General features: G+C 42.4%; 1 protein-coding gene across 3 annotated transcripts; it reads left to right on the top strand.

The window, feature by feature from the left end:
* The first annotated feature begins 3,306 nt into the window (after window positions 1–3,306).
* Window positions 3,307–21,515, top strand: LOC308298360 (uncharacterized protein). Of its 3 annotated transcripts, none has more exons than XM_080741943.1 (13): window positions 3,307–3,405; window positions 9,126–9,206; window positions 11,858–11,950; window positions 13,443–13,616; window positions 14,289–14,405; window positions 15,640–15,690; window positions 15,850–15,882; window positions 16,302–16,346; window positions 16,455–16,505; window positions 17,876–17,977; window positions 18,568–18,592; window positions 18,711–18,793; window positions 21,386–21,515. In XM_080741943.1, exons 1-13 carry the CDS (start codon window positions 3,345–3,347, stop codon window positions 21,397–21,399), a joined length of 930 nt encoding a protein of 309 aa, XP_080598069.1. In that variant the 5' UTR covers window positions 3,307–3,344; the 3' UTR covers window positions 21,400–21,515. The 3 variants fall into 3 exon arrangements, with proteins under 3 accessions (XP_080598069.1, XP_080598071.1, XP_080598070.1); XM_080741945.1 differs by having other exon boundaries at window positions 18,729–18,793; XM_080741944.1 differs by having other exon boundaries at window positions 15,850–15,876.
* Window positions 21,516–21,839: the final 324 nt, after the last annotated feature.

Genomic DNA, 21,839 nt, shown 5'->3' on the forward strand with positions numbered 1-21,839 from the left:
TTCCAGGCCTTTAGAAATGAACCCAATGGAGCTACACTGCAGGAACATTTGATTGTGCAAAGGCCAACGCCAATAGCATTTCTATTGGAGTAGACGATGACAGGTTTATGGATTAGAAACACTCGACTGTGATTATTGTGATCAGAAAGTGATCAGTGAAGAAAAGGTGACCTTGGTAGTGGTCATTTGCGGGCGTGTCACTGCCGGTACTGTTTTGCGAAAACAATGAAGAATGGAGGGACGTCATGGCTGCCATTTGAACAGCTCCCTCAGGGATGTTCCTATTGTACACAACAAAATCCTATGTTAATTTAGCTCTGAACGCATAAAAATAAAATGGACGTCTGTTTGTACACTTCCGAAGTTAAATTGCCACTCTTTCTTCTGTCTGTCTGTGTGTGTGTGTGTGTGTGTGTGTGTGTGTGTGTGTGTGTGTGTGTGTGTGTGTGTGTGTGTGTGTGTGTGTGTGTGTGTGTGTGTGTGTGTGTGTGTGTAGTACAACTAAACAGATCCAGTGATTCAATGTTCACTCATTATCAGCTTAGTGGAATATTATGACTATGTTTTCTTTATGGCGAGCCTCTAATGGCCAAGCCATGAAGGAGAGGCTCTGTGATTGAGTCTGTCCTCTGTGTGTGTGTGTGTGTGTGTGTGTGTGTGTGTGTGTGTGTGTGTGTGTGTGTGTGTGTGTGTGTGTGTGTGTGTGTGTGTGTGTCTGTCTGTCTGTGTGTGTGTGTCTGTGTGTGTGTGTGTGTGTGTGTGTGTGTGTGTGTGTGTGTGTGTCTGTGTCTGTCCAGGGCTAATTTCCCAGGGCGCTGCCATCATGCAGAGAAACAAACAACCAAACTTTCTTCACATCTCATGGTTTTTCGTGTTTTGTCATTTTGGAAATATTTCCCATTTTATAATAAAAGTTTGGACAGGGCTGAAACTTTGCCCAAATATGTACTGTAGACTGACGTAACAGTGCAGCTCTAATAGTTGAGACGTTATGATCCACTTGGACCGTAGGTCGCAGTTTAGTATGTGAACGGTCACAGCTTGACCGTATCTCTGTCTGTCTGTCTGTCTGTCTGTCTCTAACGCCTGACACTGTGGTTCCCCTGGCCCTGACACATCACAGTGATCACAGTGATGTCAGATCCTCGGAGCAGGCATACGGTCTATGGGTTTGTCGCTCTGACATCATGCTCTGACGTCACTGTGATGTCAGGGGAACCACTCTTACAGAATGGGTTTGCCGTTCTGACATCATACTCTGACTTCACTGTGATGTCAGGGGAACCACACAAACAGAATCCCTTGTATGCCCATACATGGAGATCCCTGATGTCATCAATATTAAGCCCATATCTAACAGGACTTCATATGGGAATGCCCATATATGGAGGCCACATCGGCCACATACCACATTAACAGAATCCATTTATAGCCAAGACAGCCCATATCTGTGTGGCTGGATCTACAGACAGGGATCTCCATGTATGGGCATAAAAGGGATTGGTTGTATGATGTCAGATGTGATAGACATCATAGGATTTTCACATAATGAATAACTGAGTAAGCATGTTTGGGCTCTCACAGCATATCTCCATATACAGTACATGGATCTCCATATATGGGTACCATATATGGGTAACTGGTCCAATATACATCACTGGCCAAGACATGGCCCTTTTAGGGCGAGGTCGCTTGTCGCCCTGAGGCGTCTTACTAGTAATATACATGTACAACCAGCTAACTCCATTTTTCTTTAGGTCTGTGTGCAGGTTTTTACAAATATTAAGACAATGAAAGGTATTTAAAAAGTGCTTCTGACTAAACCTAACTCCACTGGATCCTCAAACTGTCAGACAAACCACCTAACTCCAACTTGTGGAGTTAGGTGATTTGTCCCCCATTGATTAGAATGTCAAAGTCAGACGAAATAAAAAACCCTATGTCCACATAATTGTCAAGAAACACTGTATTTGGGTAAAGTGGTGATAATATAAGGACAAGGACACATTCAAGTATCTGACAATGTATAAAGTTGCCATACAGACTTTGATGAGGCACTACTGTCTTGTTCTAAAAAACTATTTTTGTTTAGTTTTTTAATTTCCTGAAAAGTTAATAGTTTGGACATACTGTAGCTGGTTTATGCCCGACAGCAGAGACAAATACATTTTTAAATAACCGTTTCTATGTACTGTAGAATGTAGGATTTCTATGAAGCCCTTGTCAAGATGCAGGCCCAGGTAGTTGTTTATGAAACCACTGACCACAAATGACCCTGTCCCATAGCTAATAACAATGAATTCCTAAGTTCTTGGGAGTTTACCTTTTTTTTTACCAGAACTCACTCCTTCACTCCTTCAAAACAGTTGTCACCTCTTTGGTGCTCACAAGTGGGAACAATGAACGGCTCGGTGCCCACCCTCAGTCCCTCAGGTCTCGGACAAACTCCGGTGTGCGAGACCCTGTGCAACGCGAGGGCAGGAAAAAATAAGAAAGTCCAGGAGTTGGCTGTTAACTTGCAAAAACGCACTCCTCAAAGCTGACTTCCTGTCAATTTGGTTTCAAGATTTCTTCCACTGGCTCCTCTGGCTTCTACCCCCTCCCCTCCTTACACACACACACACACACACACACACACACACACACACACACACACACACACACACACACACATACACACACACACACACACACACACACACACACACACACACACACACACACACACACACACACACACACACACGCACGCACGCGCGCACGGACGGACGATAGGAATGCATCACTTTTGGGGACATTACATAGACTTCCATTCATTTTCTTTGGCCTTACCCTAACCTTTATCCCTAAACCTAACCCGTTATGGGGACCTACAATTTTGTCCCCACATGTTTCAGTTTATTTTTATTTATATTACAAAATCACCCCGAGGGGTCTCTGTGCACTTCACAACAGGGCAAAACAAGACAGTTTTCAAAGAAAATAAAAACAGTCAAACAGTAGTGTCAACAACATGTGACTGTGTCCCCCCTGCATGTGAATGTGTGAACATGCTTTTAGTCCCCATAAGTATAGCTAGACAAACACACACACACACACACACACACACACACACACACACACACACACACACACACACACACACACACACACACACACACGCACACACACACTGTTTTACCAAACGACAGGAAGGGAAGCTGGTGTATTTCCTCCCCTCCTCTATCTAGAGGAAGTGCCAGAATAAGCATCATGGACGGAGGGCCGGGGCCTTTTCCACTGGCCTCTCACTTGTGGTCTGTGGAAGAAGGACACGGAGGGGATATCGCTGCCGTGGAAACGCCATGGAGACCATCAGGGTTGTTGTCCTCCTTCTGCTAGCTTCATGCCTGGTCTTCACAACAGGTAGGGTCCACCATTCAATCTACAAACCCTCTGACTGTCTTACATGGATTTTGCACTTTTGCACCATTTTGGCTGTGTAGCACAGGGTGAGCACTGCAGATCCTACAATAGATGTTTCGGAGCTCAGGAGCTCAACTAGAATTTGGGATCAATTCTAGTGTGTCTGTGTGTGTGTGTGTGTGTGTGTGTGTGTGTGTGTGTATATACTGTGTACCTTGTGTGGTCCTTGTGTGGTTAACTTTGAACCTAGAGTATGTTAGTATTGACGTGTGTTTTGCTGAAATATTTCCAAGGAATGTATACAGTACAACACTAAACCAGGTTAGTTATATAGAATAGAATTGCCAAGATATTAATTCTACAAGAAAATCAGTCTCTAAGCTTTTGAACACAGTGGAGGGAAAAAAACAGAAGCATAAGAATATTCCAGATTTATTCCTTTTATTTTCTTTGTTGTTTTGATCTTGTTTAATCTTGTCTCGGTATGTGCAGAGATTATGGCCATACCCAGAGGAGTACTGTAGCACAGTGTGTGCCAGAGACACTCTGGCACTTTGAACATTAGCTTGAGGGCATCCAGACTGGAAGAGTGGACTTCCGTTTATCCGGGCAGAGATAGGACTGTGTGTGTGTGTGTGTGTGTGTGTGTGTGTGCAGGGGCGTCACAAGGGGTAGGAAAGTGGGACTGAGTTACCAGGGCCCAAGGTAGAGGGGGCTCTAGTAACTTTAGCTATTGAAAAATAGCAGATATACAAGCTCACAGCGCGGCACCGAGTGCCGCGCTGCGAGCTTGTAGATCTGCTATTTTTGAAAAGTTGTGAAAATGTGCGCAAATCTTTGAATATATGTCTTTTTTGAAGTGAACATTTGTAACTCAAATTTAGCTTCTGGGGGGTCCTTGGAACTAAATATTTTGAGATGGGGGGGGGGGTCCTTCACGTGAAAAAGTTTGAGCATCACTGACATGGAAACATAGGTTTCTTGGCACACATTTTCACGATTTTTCAAAAATAGCAGATCTACAAGCTCGCAGCGCGGCACTCGGTGCCACGCTGTGAGCTTGTATATCTGCTATTTTTCAATAGTTAACATTAATGGGGGGCCCACAGTGAATCCTTGTACCCAGGGCCCAGAATTTGGTGTGACGCCCCTGCGTGCGTACGTGTACTGTCTGAATCTGATCGTGCTAGCCATCAAATAAACTAGATTAGAATAAAAGGTTGTTTGGAAATTTTCACCCGGATCTAAAAAAAAACCCTGAATAAAACAGGTTGTTGGGGACACCATGTCCCTGAGAAAGCGAGAGGGAATCGTTGATTAAGACGCGAAAAACACGCTGGCAAGTGACAGATACGCTCTGTTTCATGGTATGAAGGAAAGAGGGAAAAAGAGGCTGGCTCTTGATTGTTTGTTTTCCTTGCGCGAAGGCCGGGCACACATCCAAAAGAACCTTTAACTCTTCTGCACTGCCCAGATAGGTGATCTGAGGGGCAGATAGCCAGTGGGAACCAAGCTGCCCTCTCTCTCACAGAGAAGAGAGATCATTGTCCTCAGAGTGACACACTGTCCCCAAGTCCCCATCGGTAAACATCTGAAGGCAACACCCACGCCGCACTCACAGCACCGTCTCGAGCCCGAGACGAAAAAATGCCTGGACTTGAAGGTCTGAGCGTCCATGGTCTTGAAAGGAAAAGAAAGGTAACTGGAAGAAGCAGGAGAGGAGAATTTAACGATTTCATAAAGATCTGGGGGGGAATCCAGATTCGTCATATTCACGTCTAGAACAGTGGTTCTCAAAGTGGATTCCAGGGACTCTGTGGGTTCCTTTAGGGGGTTCTAAATTGACCCATACAAGTCTGTAACTCTGAAAGTGTACAAATGGAACCAATTGAACCCGTTTGTACACTGTCAGAGTTATGGGGAGGCCTTGAAATTTGAAAGTTAGAGAAACACTGGTTTAAGACAATCCCTCCAATCCTGATGAGGCGTTAAAGAACGGCTGTTGTCATTGCTCGCTGTCCCTGCCTGCACACACACACACACACACACACACAGCCTCTGTCCTGCCACAGGAAACGTCCTTTGACACATCTCATAGTCAGCCCTGATTTACGCTTTGTCGCATCGCGGTGTCACACAGCGAACATATCCGATCTACAAGATAACGGCTATATGTTCGGCTCACGACAGCGGTGTGCGACAAGGTATAAACCAGGGTTCAGGACTAGACATCGTATGTCTTTGCGACGTGATGGATTCATGTGCTGACTCTTGTTGGTCGTCGAGCTTTCTTCAAACAACTGGCCGTGACGGTCTGTGAAACGCGGAGGGTGGAAAAGGGTGCCCAAATCTCAAATGACAGCAGTGGAAGACAGGAAACCCCGGCCTGCACCTCTCAGCTAGAAGGGTCAAGGGACAACAATAGTTCTGTCTGGGACAGGATGCAGCTTAACACGCTGGTCTGGACTCCCCAACAAAGGATATCCACCTCAACGTGTCGGAGACGCCACCGCCGCCATCTTGACTTTTAGTCCTCGGCGAGTCGGCGTGACACTTGGGAGGATGCCTGCCTTTGTAGCAGACGGTGACCTTACAAACTATGCCAGAACAGGCACGCTAAGAATATTTATGGGCCCCCCTCAGATCCTAAGAGATTCACTTATTCGGAGGAAATGTTATATGTTAGACAAAAATACAGTATAGACTTGCCCTCTGTCCCCCAGGGGTCAATATCCAACCTAGATCGTCTATTTTCAGCGAATGTTAACCTGTTTTTGCCAACCTTTGCCTTATTATGACGTGCCCAGAATGATGGGGAGGCTAGGGTCCAAGTCATTAAAGGACAACTTTGTTTTCTTACAACAAGGGTTCATATTTTAGATTGTAATTAGAGAAAAGAAAAAGTGAGTGTTAAAATGTTTTCATTTGCTTCGTTCTATTGTTTTATCGTGTTTACCATGCTAAAATGTGGGGCATGCGTACGCATGGGGGCATGCGTACAAGTGGCTAAATATGTCTTTTTAGACACAATAAGCCAGCAGTTTCTTTATTACTATTTACAGTAACACTTCTAGCCCCCATAAGTCACATCCAACCACGAAAGGTTGCGTTGTATCTTGGGAATGGGCTTATTCTGTGTAAAATGACATATTTAGCCTCTGTATGCATGCCCCCTAACACTGAAATAAGAATCTCTAAAACAATAGAAAGAAGTAAATGAAATATTTTTAACACTCATCCTTTATATTATTTAATTACAATCTAAAATATGAACCCTTGTTGTAAAAAACTAAAGTTGTCCTTTAAATGATGGGAACACCCTCATGACAAGATGTCCGTCATCTATCTGTCCATTTTCATAACTTCTCATCCATCCTATAGTGGGAATGCTACAAAATGTGAAGAAGGGTGTGGTTCAAATAAGGATACAGTAGTAGGAGGTAGGAGAAGGAGGGCCCATTCCAACCCTACTGATCAATGCCACCTCAACATACAGTACACTAAACAATCTGTCGTTGTGCTGTTTGTGAACATCAGCAAATGCCTTACGATATCTGATAAAATCAGATATCGTCAAACAACAAAACGAACAACAAAACGAACAACAAAACAACAAAACGAGCTCCACGAGACTGAAGCCACTGTTCTGGTTTGACTTCAATGACAAGAAAGGTACTACAGGCCAATAAGCTATGAAACAACTTGGCTTTGACCAGTGCATCAAAGAAGCAACAACTTCAGACAATGGAATTCTCACGGAACAGTTCCAATTGTTGTTGGATATTCAATAATTTATGTTCTCGCCAAACAACGGATGATTTATGTGTGGGTGTCTAACACATTACTGTCACACACAAAGAGTATTGCATTACGCATAGTAGGGACACATTATGTTTCTTTTCTATCTACTCATGGTTCAGATTGGTTCTTAGGCATATTGACAGTTCACCCATTACACCCTAAGAGCACTAAGAGTTGAAGCATTACATTTTGTACAACACGGTTCTATTGTGAAAATAGCAGATCTACGTGCTCACAGTGAGCATGAAGATTGTCTATTTTCCACAATTTCTGCCTCTAATATTTGACAGTTTGACCAATATTTAATTTGTCATTTTAAAGGTATTATTAAAAAGTCCTTAAATTGTCACTTTAGAAATGTGCAGATACACTCTATACACTTAAATGGTATGCTGGTTTGTTTACTGTTGAGTGAGAAAACAATGTTGCACATTAAGTTAATCATCTGGGGACCCCCCCAAAATTATTTGGGGACCCACCCTGGGGGTCCCAACCCACAGGTTGAGAACCACTGTATTACACCACACTCATGTGTTCCATTGAACCATTCACACTGATTTGGTATCTATTGAGGCTGGTTTGATCCCATCGCCAGGTGGTCTCTAGTTTAACCCTTGACCTCATGACCCTGACCAAACACAGGAGATAAAGAACATCACTTGATTCTTCTTTTTTGAGCGGTGGTCACAACGCTCCTATACGTGGCCGTGTGTGTGGGTATGTATGCGTCCGTGTCTGTAGCCTGCAGTAACCTTTTCTGACCACACATGTTAAGGGAGGGGCGCTGTTGTTCAGACTCACATTCACACACACGCACGCACACACGCACGCACGCACACACACACGCACGCACGCACGCACGCACGCACGCACGCACGCACGCACGCACGCACGCACGCACGCACGCACGCACACACACACACACACACACAGTTTCCACCGCTCAGTTCACACGAGTGTGATTTTTTTTTTACCTCACCCTGCCTTCTGTCATTGAAACAACATCATTCAAAGGTTTTGTTAAACAAATGGAACCAAATGGACCCATAATGGTCCATTTGGTTCCATTTGTACCCTCTGGGGGTCCTTGAAATTAAAATGTTTGAGATCTACAGGTTTATTCAACATCTGTCAACACTAAACAGCTGACAACAACATACTGTAGTGTGGGCTTACTCTCAGTGGTGAAAAAAGTACTCACATATTTTACTTGAGTAAAAGTATCAATACTGCAATATAGAAATACTCTGTTACAAGTCTGGAATTCAAAATGTACTACTTGAGTAAAAGTATGAAAGTGTCGACATCAAAATATACTTAAAGTACCAAAAGTAAAATAGCAGATCTACAAGCTGTGACACGTTGTGAGCTTGTAGATCTGCCATTTTCAAATAGCCTATACGTATAAAATAGGGCTAAAGCCGTTTGTGTATGTTTTATAATATAATATTTTATAATATATAATTGATATCTGCAAATTAACTATTAACTAAAGTTTTCAAATAAAGTAAAAGTATCGGAAATTGGAAATACTCAAGTAAAGTACAAATACTGTACGTCCTTAAAGGAGAAGACCACCCATTTTCAATATTGAACTACAGTATGTCATTAATATACCTTAGAGGAGTTGTGTGGAAATTTAAAAAAGGTTCCCCCTCCTCTTTGTTTCCTAGAACTGGATTGATTTTGCGGTTTGTATTGCAAATCACAACTTGATGACATCACACATTATACAAACCCCAAAATCAATCCTCCAGTTCTAGGCAACACAGAAGAAGGGGAACTTTTTTTTTAATTTCCACACAACTCCTCTAAGGTATATTAATGACATAGTTCAATATTGAAAATGGGTGGTCTTCCCCTTTAAGTAAATGTACTAAGTTACTTTACACCACTGCTTACTCTGTGTTGCTTCACAGTTTCATCATATGAGACAACGTCAGCGCCAGCGGCACCCTCACCTGATGAGACCAAGGATGAGACCAAGGATGAGACCAAGGGTGAGACCAATTTGACCTCTTTACAGAACTATAGAGTAAACAAGATGCATTGTGGGAACTGCAAGCATGATCATAAGATGCAAATATCGCTTCATAGAATAGAGATTTCTTTGTCCTGTTGTATTTTGCTTTTAACCACCTGAAGCTGCAAAATGAAGACAATCTACGAGTTCATATCACATTTCATTGTGAGGTGCTTTGAGCTTGTAGATCTCTTATTTACAAGAACAAGTCACCTATACAGCAGTGGTTCTCAAAGTGGATTCCAGGGACTCTGTGGGTTCCTTTAGGGGGGATCTGAATTGACCCATGCAAGTCCATAACTCTGACAGTGTACAAATGGAACCAAATGAACCCTTACAGTTTACAGTTTACAGTTTAGGCATTTAGCAGACGCTTTTAATCCAAAGCGACTTACAATAAGCAGATACAACATCGCAATAATAAACAAGATAATAGGTCAGTACATTAACAGCAATATAACAATGTAAATGGATATCTATCTAGAGAAAAACACAATATAATCAAGTTCTAAAGAAACCTAACAAACAAATGTTAATTAGCTTCATGTATGGTCATTGATTTTACTGTAGTGCTAAGGGATTAGGTGGAGTCTGAAAAGGTGAGTCTTCAGTCCACGGCGAAAGGTAGCGAGTGAGTCCGTTGTTCTAAGTGCGACAGGGAGTTTATTCCACAACTTGGGAGCCAAGAGGGCAAACTGTCTCGGACGAGTGGATTTTTGCCCTGGAGTTTTTAGCGAGGGTTCGGTCAGCATCCCTGTGTTGGCTGATCTAAGTGAACGAGTGGGGGTGTAGGGGTTGATCAGCTTTTGGAGGTATGGAGGAGCCATACCTTTGGCTGCTTTGAAGGTCAGCATCAGTGTTTTGTATTCCATGCGGGCCGCAACCGGGAGCCAGTGGAGGCTGCGGAGAAGGGGAGAGACATGTGAGAACTTAGGCTGGTTGAAGACCAGTCGTGCCGCGGCATTTTGGATCAGTTGGAGAGGTTTGAGTGCACATGCCGGGAGACCAGTGAGGAGAGAGTTACAATAGTCGAGTTTTGATATGACAGATGTCTGAATGAGGAGCTGCGCTGCCTCCTGGGTGAGGAACGGTCTGATTTTACGGATGTTATAGAGTGTGAACCTACAGGACCGGGTGACTGATGCAATATGTGCCTTAAATGATAGCTGGGTGTCCAGGACCACACCAAGGTTTCTAGCAGTCGGAACTGAAGTCACCAATGCATTATCTATGGAAATAGTGAGATCTTGCATGGGGCAAGACTTAGCTGGGAAGAAGAGTAGCTCCGTCTTGTCCGGGTTCAGCTTGAGGTGGTGGGCTGACATCCACTGTGAGATGTCGGCCAGACATGCAGCAATGCGCTCTTCCACCTGGGTGGCAGAAGGGGGGAAGGACAAAAACAGTTGAGTGTCATCAGCGTAGCAGTGATATGATAGATTGTGAGCAGAGATTACAGCACCAAGGGAACCCTTGGTTCCATGTGTACACTGTCAGAGTTAAGGGGAGATCTTGAAATGTGAAAGTTTTAGAAACACTGACCTACAGTATAATAACACGGGCAAGACAGGTTGAATGTGGTTAAAGGATACCAGTCACACACAAAAAGGTTTTCTTTGCTGGAATTACTGCTGCAAAGAAACTCCTTGTGTCAAGGTGGAAACCTCCACATTCCATTTCGGTCAAAAAATGTTCTAGGGTTGGAGGCATCAATTGCAAGAGCAAATGGGGCAAAAAAGCCATCTATTGATGCACTGACACTTTCTGTAGAAAAGATCAAAGCACAATTATAATCTGATCAAATCAACCTTTATTTATATAGCACATTTACAACAAAAACCATTGCCCAAAGTGCTCTACAGGGTGCATCAAGTGAAAAAACATGTAGTACAAATTACCAAACAGCACAAACACATTATAAAAGCAAAGCATAATGATGATGTCAATGCAGTTTAACGTCTTCTTAGTTGTGTCACGATGGAACCAAAGGGAGGGTGGGTTTCAAGGGGTGGGAGGAAGGAGGAAGTGGAGAGAGGGTAGCCCTGCACACACAAAAATGTAAGAAATTCAAGTGGCAGGACGAGTGATCTGTGGGTGTATTTTCTTGTTTTAGTGTGTGTGTGTGTGTGTGTGGGGGGGGTTCAGCATTTGTTACCTGCATATGCTCGAAATGAATACTCTATGTCCTACTGCCCCAAGATGTAAAATGAAAAATGAATAATAAAAATGTGGTCACAAAAAAAAGTGGTTAAAGGAGGAGGTTAAAACCCAGCCTCCGCTCGTACTGAAAGCGTGGCAGACTCTTTGACTCAGTGACATTTAGCTGTATTGTGTTTATTATTAGTTTTGTAAAGACCTCAGGAGAGAGGTCTTATTACCTCTACTCATTACCAGGTTCATTGGGTTCATTCATTCTCAGTTGTACGGCCGCCATCTGTCGTCTGCCTTATGTCAACGTGTGTGTGTGTGTGTGTGTGTGTGTGTGTGTGTGTGTGTGTGTGTGTGTGTGTGTGTGTGTGTGTGTGTGTGTGTGTGCGTGTGTGTGTGTGTGTGTGTGTGTGTGTGTGTGTGTGTGTGTGTGTGTGTGTGTGTGTGTGTGTGTGTGTGTGCATGCGTTCTCTGAATCCACAGGTCCCACCGGTTCAGACGCTCAACCCACCAATGCCCCCGTCCAACCCACCGCTGCTCCAGTGACGCCTTCAGTAAAGGCAGCAGAGGGGATCGGTGAGTGGCTCTAAAACACTGGTTCCCAAACAGTGGGTCGGGATCCATGTGTGGGTCGCAGACATATTTCTTTATGGGTCCCTTTGTTTTTTTGTTTCCTACAATCAGTTTTTAATTATTATTATTTCAAAACATTTTCAAAGAACATTCCGGTAATTTCGTCAAAGAAAAATCCAAGAAATGCCATGAATTATAAAACTAAATGTTTAATAAGAAGTAGTGAAAATAGCTGATATACAAGCTCACAACACGGCGCAAAGCGACGCGTTGTGAGCTTGTACTGTAGATCTGCTGTTTTCACTAGTTTGGGTCCCCAAACATCTAACCTCTCTTTTGGGTCTCGACCTGAAATGTTTGGGAACCACTTGTGTAAAGTAACTAAGTACGTTTGCTCAAGTTCTGGACTTAAGTACAATTTTACTGGAATATTTCCATTACTTCTGTACTTTTACAAATATTGTACTTTTGCAAATATTGTACTTGTTTTACCCCACTCACTGCAATTATTTGAAAACTTTAGTGGTTACTTGTAGATTTTGATTATCATTACAAAACATACATTACCCACATCAACCCTACACACATTTCTCACAACTGTGTTGCATCATTTATTTTCAAAGGATTTCTATACATTTTACATTTGAAAACGTGTACTTTCTACTTTTGGTACTAGTACATTTTGATACCAATACTTTTGTACTTTCACTCAAGTAAATGTTGAATTCCGGACTTGTACAGAGTATACATTACAGTATTGAATCTTTTACTTAAAGGAGTAGTTCACCCCCAAAATGACTATTTTTCTATTGATTACTCACGCCATGGGGACTTGAGTTTTTGTTACTTGTCGTATTGTCACATTCCTACTAGTCTCCTAGACAAGTGGAACTAAGACAAACATTTGATTATAATAAATGTACTCCCATTTATTCCGGATGGGAATCGGTGGGGGTAATTTTTTTTTTTTATTTCCGTTTATTTCTATACTGTACTTGTACACTGATAAAACTGAGCAAAAAGAAACAAATAGCAAGGATGGCACAGTTTCTTATACACACTTACTGCCATTTAAATATGCCTTCTTTGGGATCTCCCCGCCATAAGTCTCCATAGACTTCCATGTAATTTATAGTGCACAGATCATGCACGCCCATGCACAGATCATGCACCATGTTTGTGCAGGCTGTTCACAGCTTTCAAACAAAAAAATCAGATTGGAAATCCGTTCAGGCATTCTTGAGATGGCTGCCCTGTATGAAAGATGGGGTTGTATGGGGGTGGAACATGCAAAATCGCGATTGAAATCATGTTTACTAGATTTAATGGGGTCCAAAAATAATAAAAATAAAAATAAAATAAATAAATAAATAATATAAAAGTCGATTAAAGTCGCTTGGCAGGGAAGTCCACAGTGAGATAGTTGATCTGAAAGTCGTTTGGCACTAAGTGAGTTAATATTGGTGTCTTATTCTCATAATTTTTTTTCTTACAGATACAGTTGCCGCACAGGTGACAACTTCGCCTCTCGCCATTGATGCTGCAACAACGACCAAGAAATCTGAGGCATCGGCAGCAACAGCCCCACCAACACCAACACCTAAACTAATAACACCATCAACACCACCACCCGCTGTACTTCAACCACGTGCAACTAAAGACAACGAGAGTGAGTCTCTCTGCTGGAGTAAACCAACTCTGCATTTAATAGTCGAGATTTTAGTTGACATCAATAATAGAACGGCCGGGTACACATTGTTGTGTATCATTATTTTATGCTTTAACTATTGAAAAATAGCAGATCTACAAGCTCACAGCGCGGCACCGAGTGCCGCGCTGCGAGCTTGTAGATCTGCTATTTTTTGAAAAATCTACAAGTGTCTTTTTGAATCCTTCTAAGGTTTTAAAAACAAATATATATATGTTTCTATGTCAGCAATCTGGCCAGCCATCGTCAAAGAAAAGGTCCTTTTCACTTAAATGGAGCTCAGTTAGTCTGTTCTTGAGAGACTACTGTGTCAGTGTTTCTCAAACCTTTTCATGTGAAGGACCCCCAAAATGATATTTATTTAGCCACGGACCCCCATTCAAAATATTTAGTTCCAGGGACCACCTAGAAGCAAAATTTGAGTTACAAACGCGTTCGCTTTGATATATATATTCAAAGATTTGCACTTTTACGACTTTTTCAAAAATAGCAGATCTACAAGCTCGCAGCGCGGCACTCTGTGCCGTGCTGTGAGCTTGTATATCTGCTATTTTTCACTGGTTAAAGCATTCAATAATTCTAGGCCAAAATTTTAAACGTGACGTCCTGTCATTTATGTTTGTGTGACCTCAGCGATAGACTCTGGGAGTGAAAACATCGACACCAACACAACCTCAACAGTCTCTAAGGATGAGAGTTCTCCTAAGGCCGGCAACTCCTCGGATACCAGCAGCGATAACGCCCAGTCAGGTGAGAGCTGATTTATTTACCATGAATACAGTAGGTTTTATAAATATTCCTTTGCATGAGACTGGTGGGACAGTAGGTAAACAGCACAGGAGGAAAGCACAGAGAGCATTCAGTCCTATATCAGCCACACAGTAAAACCCATAATTGAATTTGGAAAGTGGAAACATGTTTTCTTTTCGGGATTAGGGGGCAATTTCATTTAGCAAATGTAACACTTTAGTAAGGGTCACTTTCAGAATTAAGCACTTATTATAAATAAGGCCTATTTCCAAACATTTTTCTAGATCATCTACGCTCTCTCCCAATGTGTCCCATAGACACATAATAAAGTGGATTCCAGGGACTCTGTGGGTTCCTTTAGGGGGGACTAAATTGACCCATACAGATCTGTAACTCTGACAAATGGAACCAAATGGAACCTAATAGGTCCATTTGGTTCCATTTGTACACTGCCAGAGTTAAGGGGAGACCTTGACATTTTAAAGTTTGAGAAACACTGCCATAGACCATATTCACTCAGCGGCCAGTCCGGCCATGTTGGCATTTTGCATTGAAAAAAAAGGGTGTCAACAGGGTGGCATTTCATTAACAGCTAAATGAATATGGTTGGCGTGTGAATATGGTCTATTGCAATGCAAGGTCTGTGACACCAGTCTATGGGGACACTAGTCTATATAGACACCAGTCTAATAGGGATACACTAGTCTATATAGACACCAGTCTGGCCATGTCATAATAGGTGAACATTTGCAGAAAATAAACATTGGTTGTATTGTGTTGTGTGTGCTTTGTAATGTGTTCTGTTCTGAGCTTGTGTACCAGGTATTTTAACCCACATAGACCTGAGGCCGATTCTACAAATGCCTTTAAACCTTCCTTTGCAGCGGACCCCCAAATGTATAGATATTTGGTCACAGAACCCATCGAGATTTTGCCCCAGGGACCCCCCCAGAAGAGAAGATTGTGTTAAGAAAAATCTAAATCATTCATCCTTTTTCAAACAATTTCAAGACCTTATACAAGTTCGCAGCACGGCACAAAGTTGACCTGCCATGTGTTGTCTGAACCACTATGATCATTGTTAGATTGGTCATTGATAAAAGCACCAGCATACAGCAGAAAATGAGATATAACCACGAGACCATGTCTTGTTTTGCTATTTTAGCTGTCTATTTTGTTGGAAATTGTATGTATGTTCTATTTTGTTCATTCATTTACTTATTTATTCATTCAGAGTCATCAGAGTCTGGTCCGAGCAGCAATGACACAGCTACGCCAGACAAAGGTATGTACTGTATAGCATGCTAGTATCAAACTAAACTAAAGCATTGTTAAATAGCAGTGAACCATAACCTCTACCTTAATGTGTTGGCTTGGATTCATTATATAAATTGCATACTGTATGTGACTCTATATAAATGAACTAATCACTGGTGTTGTCCAGGTGCAGAAAAGCCCGTACTCCCCACAGGTACAGGTACGTTTCAAGAAGCCCTTGTATGCTTTTTTTTTTAATTTATTTTTTATTTGTATCTGCTTTAACTGTTGTTGTTATAGTTAGATTAGAGGACCACAAATAGAATAGAATTGTATTTGCGAAAGTACAAAATGGAATATGCTTTTATGGCATTTCGTTGGAAACCTGATATGTCCAAAACTGTTAGCTTTTCAGGATTCAAATTCAAATGTAGCAAAAGAGCAGATCTACAAGCTCAAAACGTGTCGCTTCGCACCACGTTTCGAGCTTTTGGATCTGCTGCTTTTGATACTTTCGTGTGACGCTGTAGTGTGATCAAGTTGGGACGAAAAAAAATAACGTTTCTTTTAACAGTATGTCTAGTTGTAAGTAATGGTTAATACACTTCTTTAGTATAAACTGTGTATCTATATTTGCAGATAAGACGGTCAAAGCAACCCAAAGTCCTCAAAAAAACGATGCTGGTAAGTTGTTGAGAAATCACATCATCACAAAATGATTGTTAATCATGACTCATCAGTTATAGAATCTAAATCTAAATCAATCTAAAGAAAACATTTGGATCATTTTAGGACCACAGAGTGGCGCAGACAGCCCGAAGGACAAAGAACCTCCCAAATCAGGTAAGAAGAGACCTTTATTGTGGGGTTTGTACATCAGTGTGCTTCTATTGGTTTGGTGGATTTGATTAGATTTTTTATTAAATATAAAAAAAATATATCTAAAATACAAGATCTTGTATAATTAAATGAAAAGGTCTACAGGGATAAAACCTGGATTTATATGGATTTGAATATCACTAGAACCTCCATTATTGCTCCAACTGTTTCAGAAAAGTATTCAGTATTAGCAGATACCAATCTATTTAACAAATGCTGGCAACTACAGGATAATGTGTCTGCTGTTGGTAAATTTGTGCACTTAAGGGAGTAGTTCACACCCAAAATGAAAAATATGCTTTGTTTTTTGTCGCATTCCTAAGACAAAAATGTTATTACAATAAATGTATTGAACTCAAGTCTCCATGGCGTAATCAATAGGGAAAAAAACATTTTTGGGGGTGAACTTACTTTAATTGTATTTAATATTCTTTTAGAGTAGCCCACATTTTTACTGCTTGTTTTCCTCCAAATTTAGTCGGTATTCCGATAAAAGGCCTGTCCATAGTATCTCCGAAATGTTCAGTGAGTTGTGTTTTCCGACGTGCAAATTTCCAAACTCTCATTCGGTCTAATAATGCATTTCAGAAGTCGCGAGGGACATAATTTTGTGGTCGAAAAGGACCTTTTGACCGAAATCTTGGGTTTCGGTCAAAGTATGGACAGGCCTTTTAACGCTACCCACATATTTCTGTGTTGCCACTGCCAGTAGTGAGGTCTTTCAACAACCCCCCGCTGACATGCATTTTGGGACCAGAAGTTCACGTCTATCGGAGGACAACCACATTGTCTATCCCGACTGTTTCCCAAACTGGGTCGGGACCCATTTGTGACAGTTCGCTGATGACAATTATGTCGTCAGCGAATACAAACAATTATGTACTAGACCAATGGTTCTCAAAGTGGATTCCAGGGACTCTGTGGGTTCCTTTAGGGTTAGGGGGGAGGTCTAAATTGACCCATACAAGTCTGTAACTCTGACAGTGTACAAATGGAACCAAATGAACCCATCAGGGTTCATTTGGTTCCATTTGTACACTGTCAGAGTTACGGTGAGACCTTGAAAGTTTAAGAAACTCTGTACTAACTAGACCACTGTGCCGTTGTAGAAGATACAGTAGAAACTGATCTTAAAAAAGAAAATGTGGTTAGAAAAGGAAGCGTGAAGATTTGTTGAGCAGCCAAGTTGAGTGAGCATAACCTTCCCTCTGACCTTTACTCCGTAGTGCGATGGTGTCGCTCGCCAAAATGAAAGGATCTGTTATCAGCTTGTAGATCTTTTCTTCTTGTTTTGTCCGGTTGCTCACAGCAGTGTCCTCTGTCATTATCTACAGACAGAAGACTTCTGTGGATTCTTCTTCCGGTCCTCGGCGTGGCGGTGGCCGCTCTCGTCTTCATTTTCAAATTCAAATGCATGAAGGTCCACGACCACACGGGTAAGTGTGCTTTGAACGTATAGGGCAGGGTTCCCCAATTAGTTTTCCCCAAGGGCCGAATTATGTCTAGGGTACCAAGCCGAGGGCCACAACATTGCAGGGGGCGACGGTGGCGTTCCCACTACTCCAGCGACAGTTTTCGTCGTTGTCGGGTGAAAATCTTTTATGTCCAGAACCGTTCGTTTTGAATTTATCATTTTAAAAATGATTTAAACTAGTGAAAACAGACGATCTACAAGTACACAACGCCTCGCGGTGCGAGGTGTTGTGTGCTTGTAGATCTGCTGTTTTCACTAGGCCTACTTTTGTGCGACGGCCTTGTATGATTTGCGAAAGGCCCGCGGGCCGCCTATTGGGGAACCCTGGTATAGGGTGTCATAGCTAGTCATGTGATTGTAAGTGACATGTATTTTGCCTGAGGTGACTTGAAATGCACAACGGTCATTAACTACATTCAGTGCAAAGATAAACTATAACATACATTTTAATCTATGATTAAATTCATATAAGAATATGAGATAATAAATATTCAACGATAAATAAATAAAAGCACTTTACAAAATGTCCTCTCTTTGGTATGTGTCCAACAGAGACCATTGATAACGGCACTGAAAAGTGAGTACAGCATATCTGAGTTTTGAAGAGATTGGTTTGTTCAGTGTCAAATTAAGTTAATTAACTTAAATGTCACAAAGTTCCCGTGCATTAATTTGTGTCCTTTGCTTCCATGCAGTGCATCTTTCCAAAGCAGACCTGAGAGCACCAAAGACGGAGTAATGCTTCTGGGGGTGAAATCGTCAGGAGGAGAGGAGAATGGTATGTTATGTATACATTGCATCCCGTTCAATTGTTCACAACCACTATGTTCAAAATGGGAGTCAGTTGAAAACTTCATTTTGGGTTGATTTGACCTCAGTATTTACACAATAACATTAGTTACAATAGCCTACGAATTCCTCCTTGTAGTTTCATACACATTTAAGTATTACATTTAAACGTAAGAAGCTCTTATCTAGAGCCACGTAGGCTACAAAGCAAACATTTGTTGTGAAATTCAAAATAATTTCTGTTTTGTGAGTGAAAGTCGGCAATGATGACCAACAATGGGCTATCTTCACAGACACAGCTTCCTAATAAATAAATATATAAAAAAGCAGTGTTTGTCATAACAATTAGGCTTTTAGACTACAAGTCCTTTTTTTAAATTCTTTCAAAATGTTCAGTCTCCCGAATCCTTTATTCCACCCTCGTACAGTAGCTCACTGTTTCATCAGGCATGCATTTTTTGTAATTATTCCAGGGAAGTGGGGAGCTTTTAATATCTCATTGTACGTGTCCCGTAATGGGCTTTGGGCTGCGCTGGCTGAGGGAAGGTGTTTCCTGTGATTTTTGCGCCCCACCCTTGAACGACCAGCAGGGGCCGAAAGATAGGGACTTCCTCACGTAAACACAGATTATTTGGGACGGGAGCTATTGTGTAGGCCGGCAAATGTCAGCGTAGTCCTCCAGACACTGTGTGTGTGTGTGTGTGTGTGTGTGTGTGTGTGTGTGTGTGTGTGTGTGTGTGTGTGTGTGTGTGTGTGTGTGTGTGTGTGTGTGTGTGTGTGTGTGTGTGTGTGTGTGTGTGTGTGTGTGTGTGTGTGTATACGTGTGTGTGCGTGCGTCCGTGTGTTTTTATGTCCATGAACACGCAAGCGTAAATGTTTGTGTGAGCGTGTACGGTAATTTGTATGTGGTTTAGGTAAATTTACTCACAACCTTTTCACCCCGCCCGAAAGAACCATTCAATTACACCACGTTTCCTCTGTTAATACTTAAGCATGGCTGGATTACTTGACTGCACCCACGAGACGGAAACTGAGTCAAGCTTTAGGAATTTTACACAAGAAGAAGCTGTTTTGGTTATCGCAATCTGCAAAACAAAATTGTTTTTAATTTATTTATATTTTTTTATCACTTGTCTTTCCAGTTTGGGAATTCCTGGAAATACGTAGCTACATTGCCCCCTTTTTTCCTGGTAGCCTATTCATTGCATGTTCGTACAGTAGGAGTTTTTTTATCATAATTGTTTACACGTTTAGAATGTATTTCAGAAGACACGATAAGTTTAGAATATTTAATTCCATTCTGCATCTTGTATCTTGTTAGCTATCTTAAGGGGATTGCACACGGTACGCGGTCACCGCCTGCTAGTAATTCATTTTCAATGAGAGGCGGGCGGCTATTTCGTCCGCGCAGCGAAGTTTAGAGGCGGCGAGGCGAGCGGGCGCAGTCCCGTGAAAATCCCCGCGAGCGTGCTCGTTTGTGCATGCGTACGCGGGCGGTGAGAGATGGATTGTGTTCATCTTTGTGAAATACCGCGCAGCGTTTACTCAAAGAGCGAGTGTGTTTGTGTATCACCGCGGCGTGTTCCTCGCAGATCCAAGCGGGAGCCCCGGCGGCAACCGCTGTCCGTCTGTAGAGCGCCTTAAGGGGATTCCAGACGGTACGCGGTCACCGCCTGCTAGTAATTCATTTTCAATGGGAGGCGGGCGGCTTTTTCAGCCGCGCAGCGACGTTTTGGGGCGGCGAGGAAAGCGGGCGCGGTCCCGTGAAATCCCCCGCGAGCGTGCTCGTTTGTGCATGCGTACGCGGGCGGTGAGAGATGGATTGTGTTCATCTTTGTGAAATACCGCGCAGCGTTTACTCACTGAACGAGTGTGTTTGTGTCTCACCGTGGTGCGGCCACCGCTGATCCTAGCGGCAGCCCCGACGGCAACCGCCTGTAGTGTGTAGGGCACCTTAGACAGACGCACAGCAGTGGCTCTCTGTTCAGTTGTCTAAAACTGCCTAAAATTCCATTCATTTAAGGCCTCTTGGACTTTTGTACTATTTGACCTATATTCCATCTGTTCAATAAATCTATTGGCAATCTGTGTTCAGGAGACAGTACATGACCCTTTTCGGTCAGAGCACGAGTCACCATTGGTCCCACAATTTACTGTCTGTTTCCTATGTCTCTGAGATAGACACACTTTCCTCCCAAATGCTCACTGGCACTGGCACTGGCACTGGCTCGCAAGTTGTAGTTTCAAGGACCTCCATAACTCTCTCAAAGTTACCGACGTTTAACGGTCCATTTGGAACCCACTCAAGAAACCTTGAGGGTCCCTGGATCTCACTTTGAGAATCACTGCTGGTGTATTTGAAAGCTTTGACTGAATGATACTGAAGTCTCCATGTCTGGTCACTCTCAGCAACATTGCCATCTGCTGTTGAGCTGAGGAAATGATGCAAATGAAAATGGCCTGCCATGTCCCATTATACAAATGTAGCAACTTTAGTCTTTAGAAAACAAACTAAAAATGTGCATACTGATATCTTAATTCCGTTTAGGAAAGATTATCTTGTGTTTATCGTGTGTTTCAGCTGCAGCCAGATAGAACGCAGAGCAGCACAAGCCCTGGACCAGTGGATGAGACATGCCAATCCATTCCACACTCCAGCGACAACTCCTAACTAAAAAAAGCTTCTGCAGCGAGTTAAGTTTGGAGTCAACAAGGGGGTGGAGGTGGTGGAGTGGTGTGGGGTGGGGTGGAGTGGGGGTTAGTTGGGAGGGGGGAGTTGGGTAGTAGGAAAGATTGAGAGATGGAAGGTTTGATAGAGGTTTTGTGTATGATTCTGTATGATGAAAGAGGTAAAACATTCATTTCTGTTCCAGTTGCACTACGTAGGCTGTGATAGGCAATAACTGACTGGAAACAAATTAATAAACTAGACACAAGGGTGGGTGTAATGTGTATATCCAGCATTTAAGGATAAGAGAGCTTTATCACCAAAACAAACAAACAATGTTGTTTATTAAGATTTTGCGAAGGAAAGT

Source organism: Nannobrachium achirus, assembly GCF_963921795.1.
Source record: "Nannobrachium achirus genome assembly, chromosome: 14".
NCBI classification, from domain to species: domain Eukaryota; kingdom Metazoa; phylum Chordata; class Actinopteri; order Myctophiformes; family Myctophidae; genus Nannobrachium; species Nannobrachium achirus.

Bases quoted from the DNA above. Each gene is read 5' to 3' on its own strand.
- LOC308298360 (XM_080741943.1), top strand. From the start codon at position 3,345: ATGGAGACCATCAGGGTTGTTGTCCTCCTTCTGCTAGCTTCATGCCTG. The intron at 3,406-9,125 runs GTAGGGTCCACC...GTTGCTTCACAG, and splicing joins ATGCCTGGTCTTCACAACAG to TTTCATCATATGAGACAACG. The intron at 18,593-18,710 runs GTGAGTACAGCA...GCTTCCATGCAG, and splicing joins ATTGATAACGGCACTGAAAA to TGCATCTTTCCAAAGCAGAC.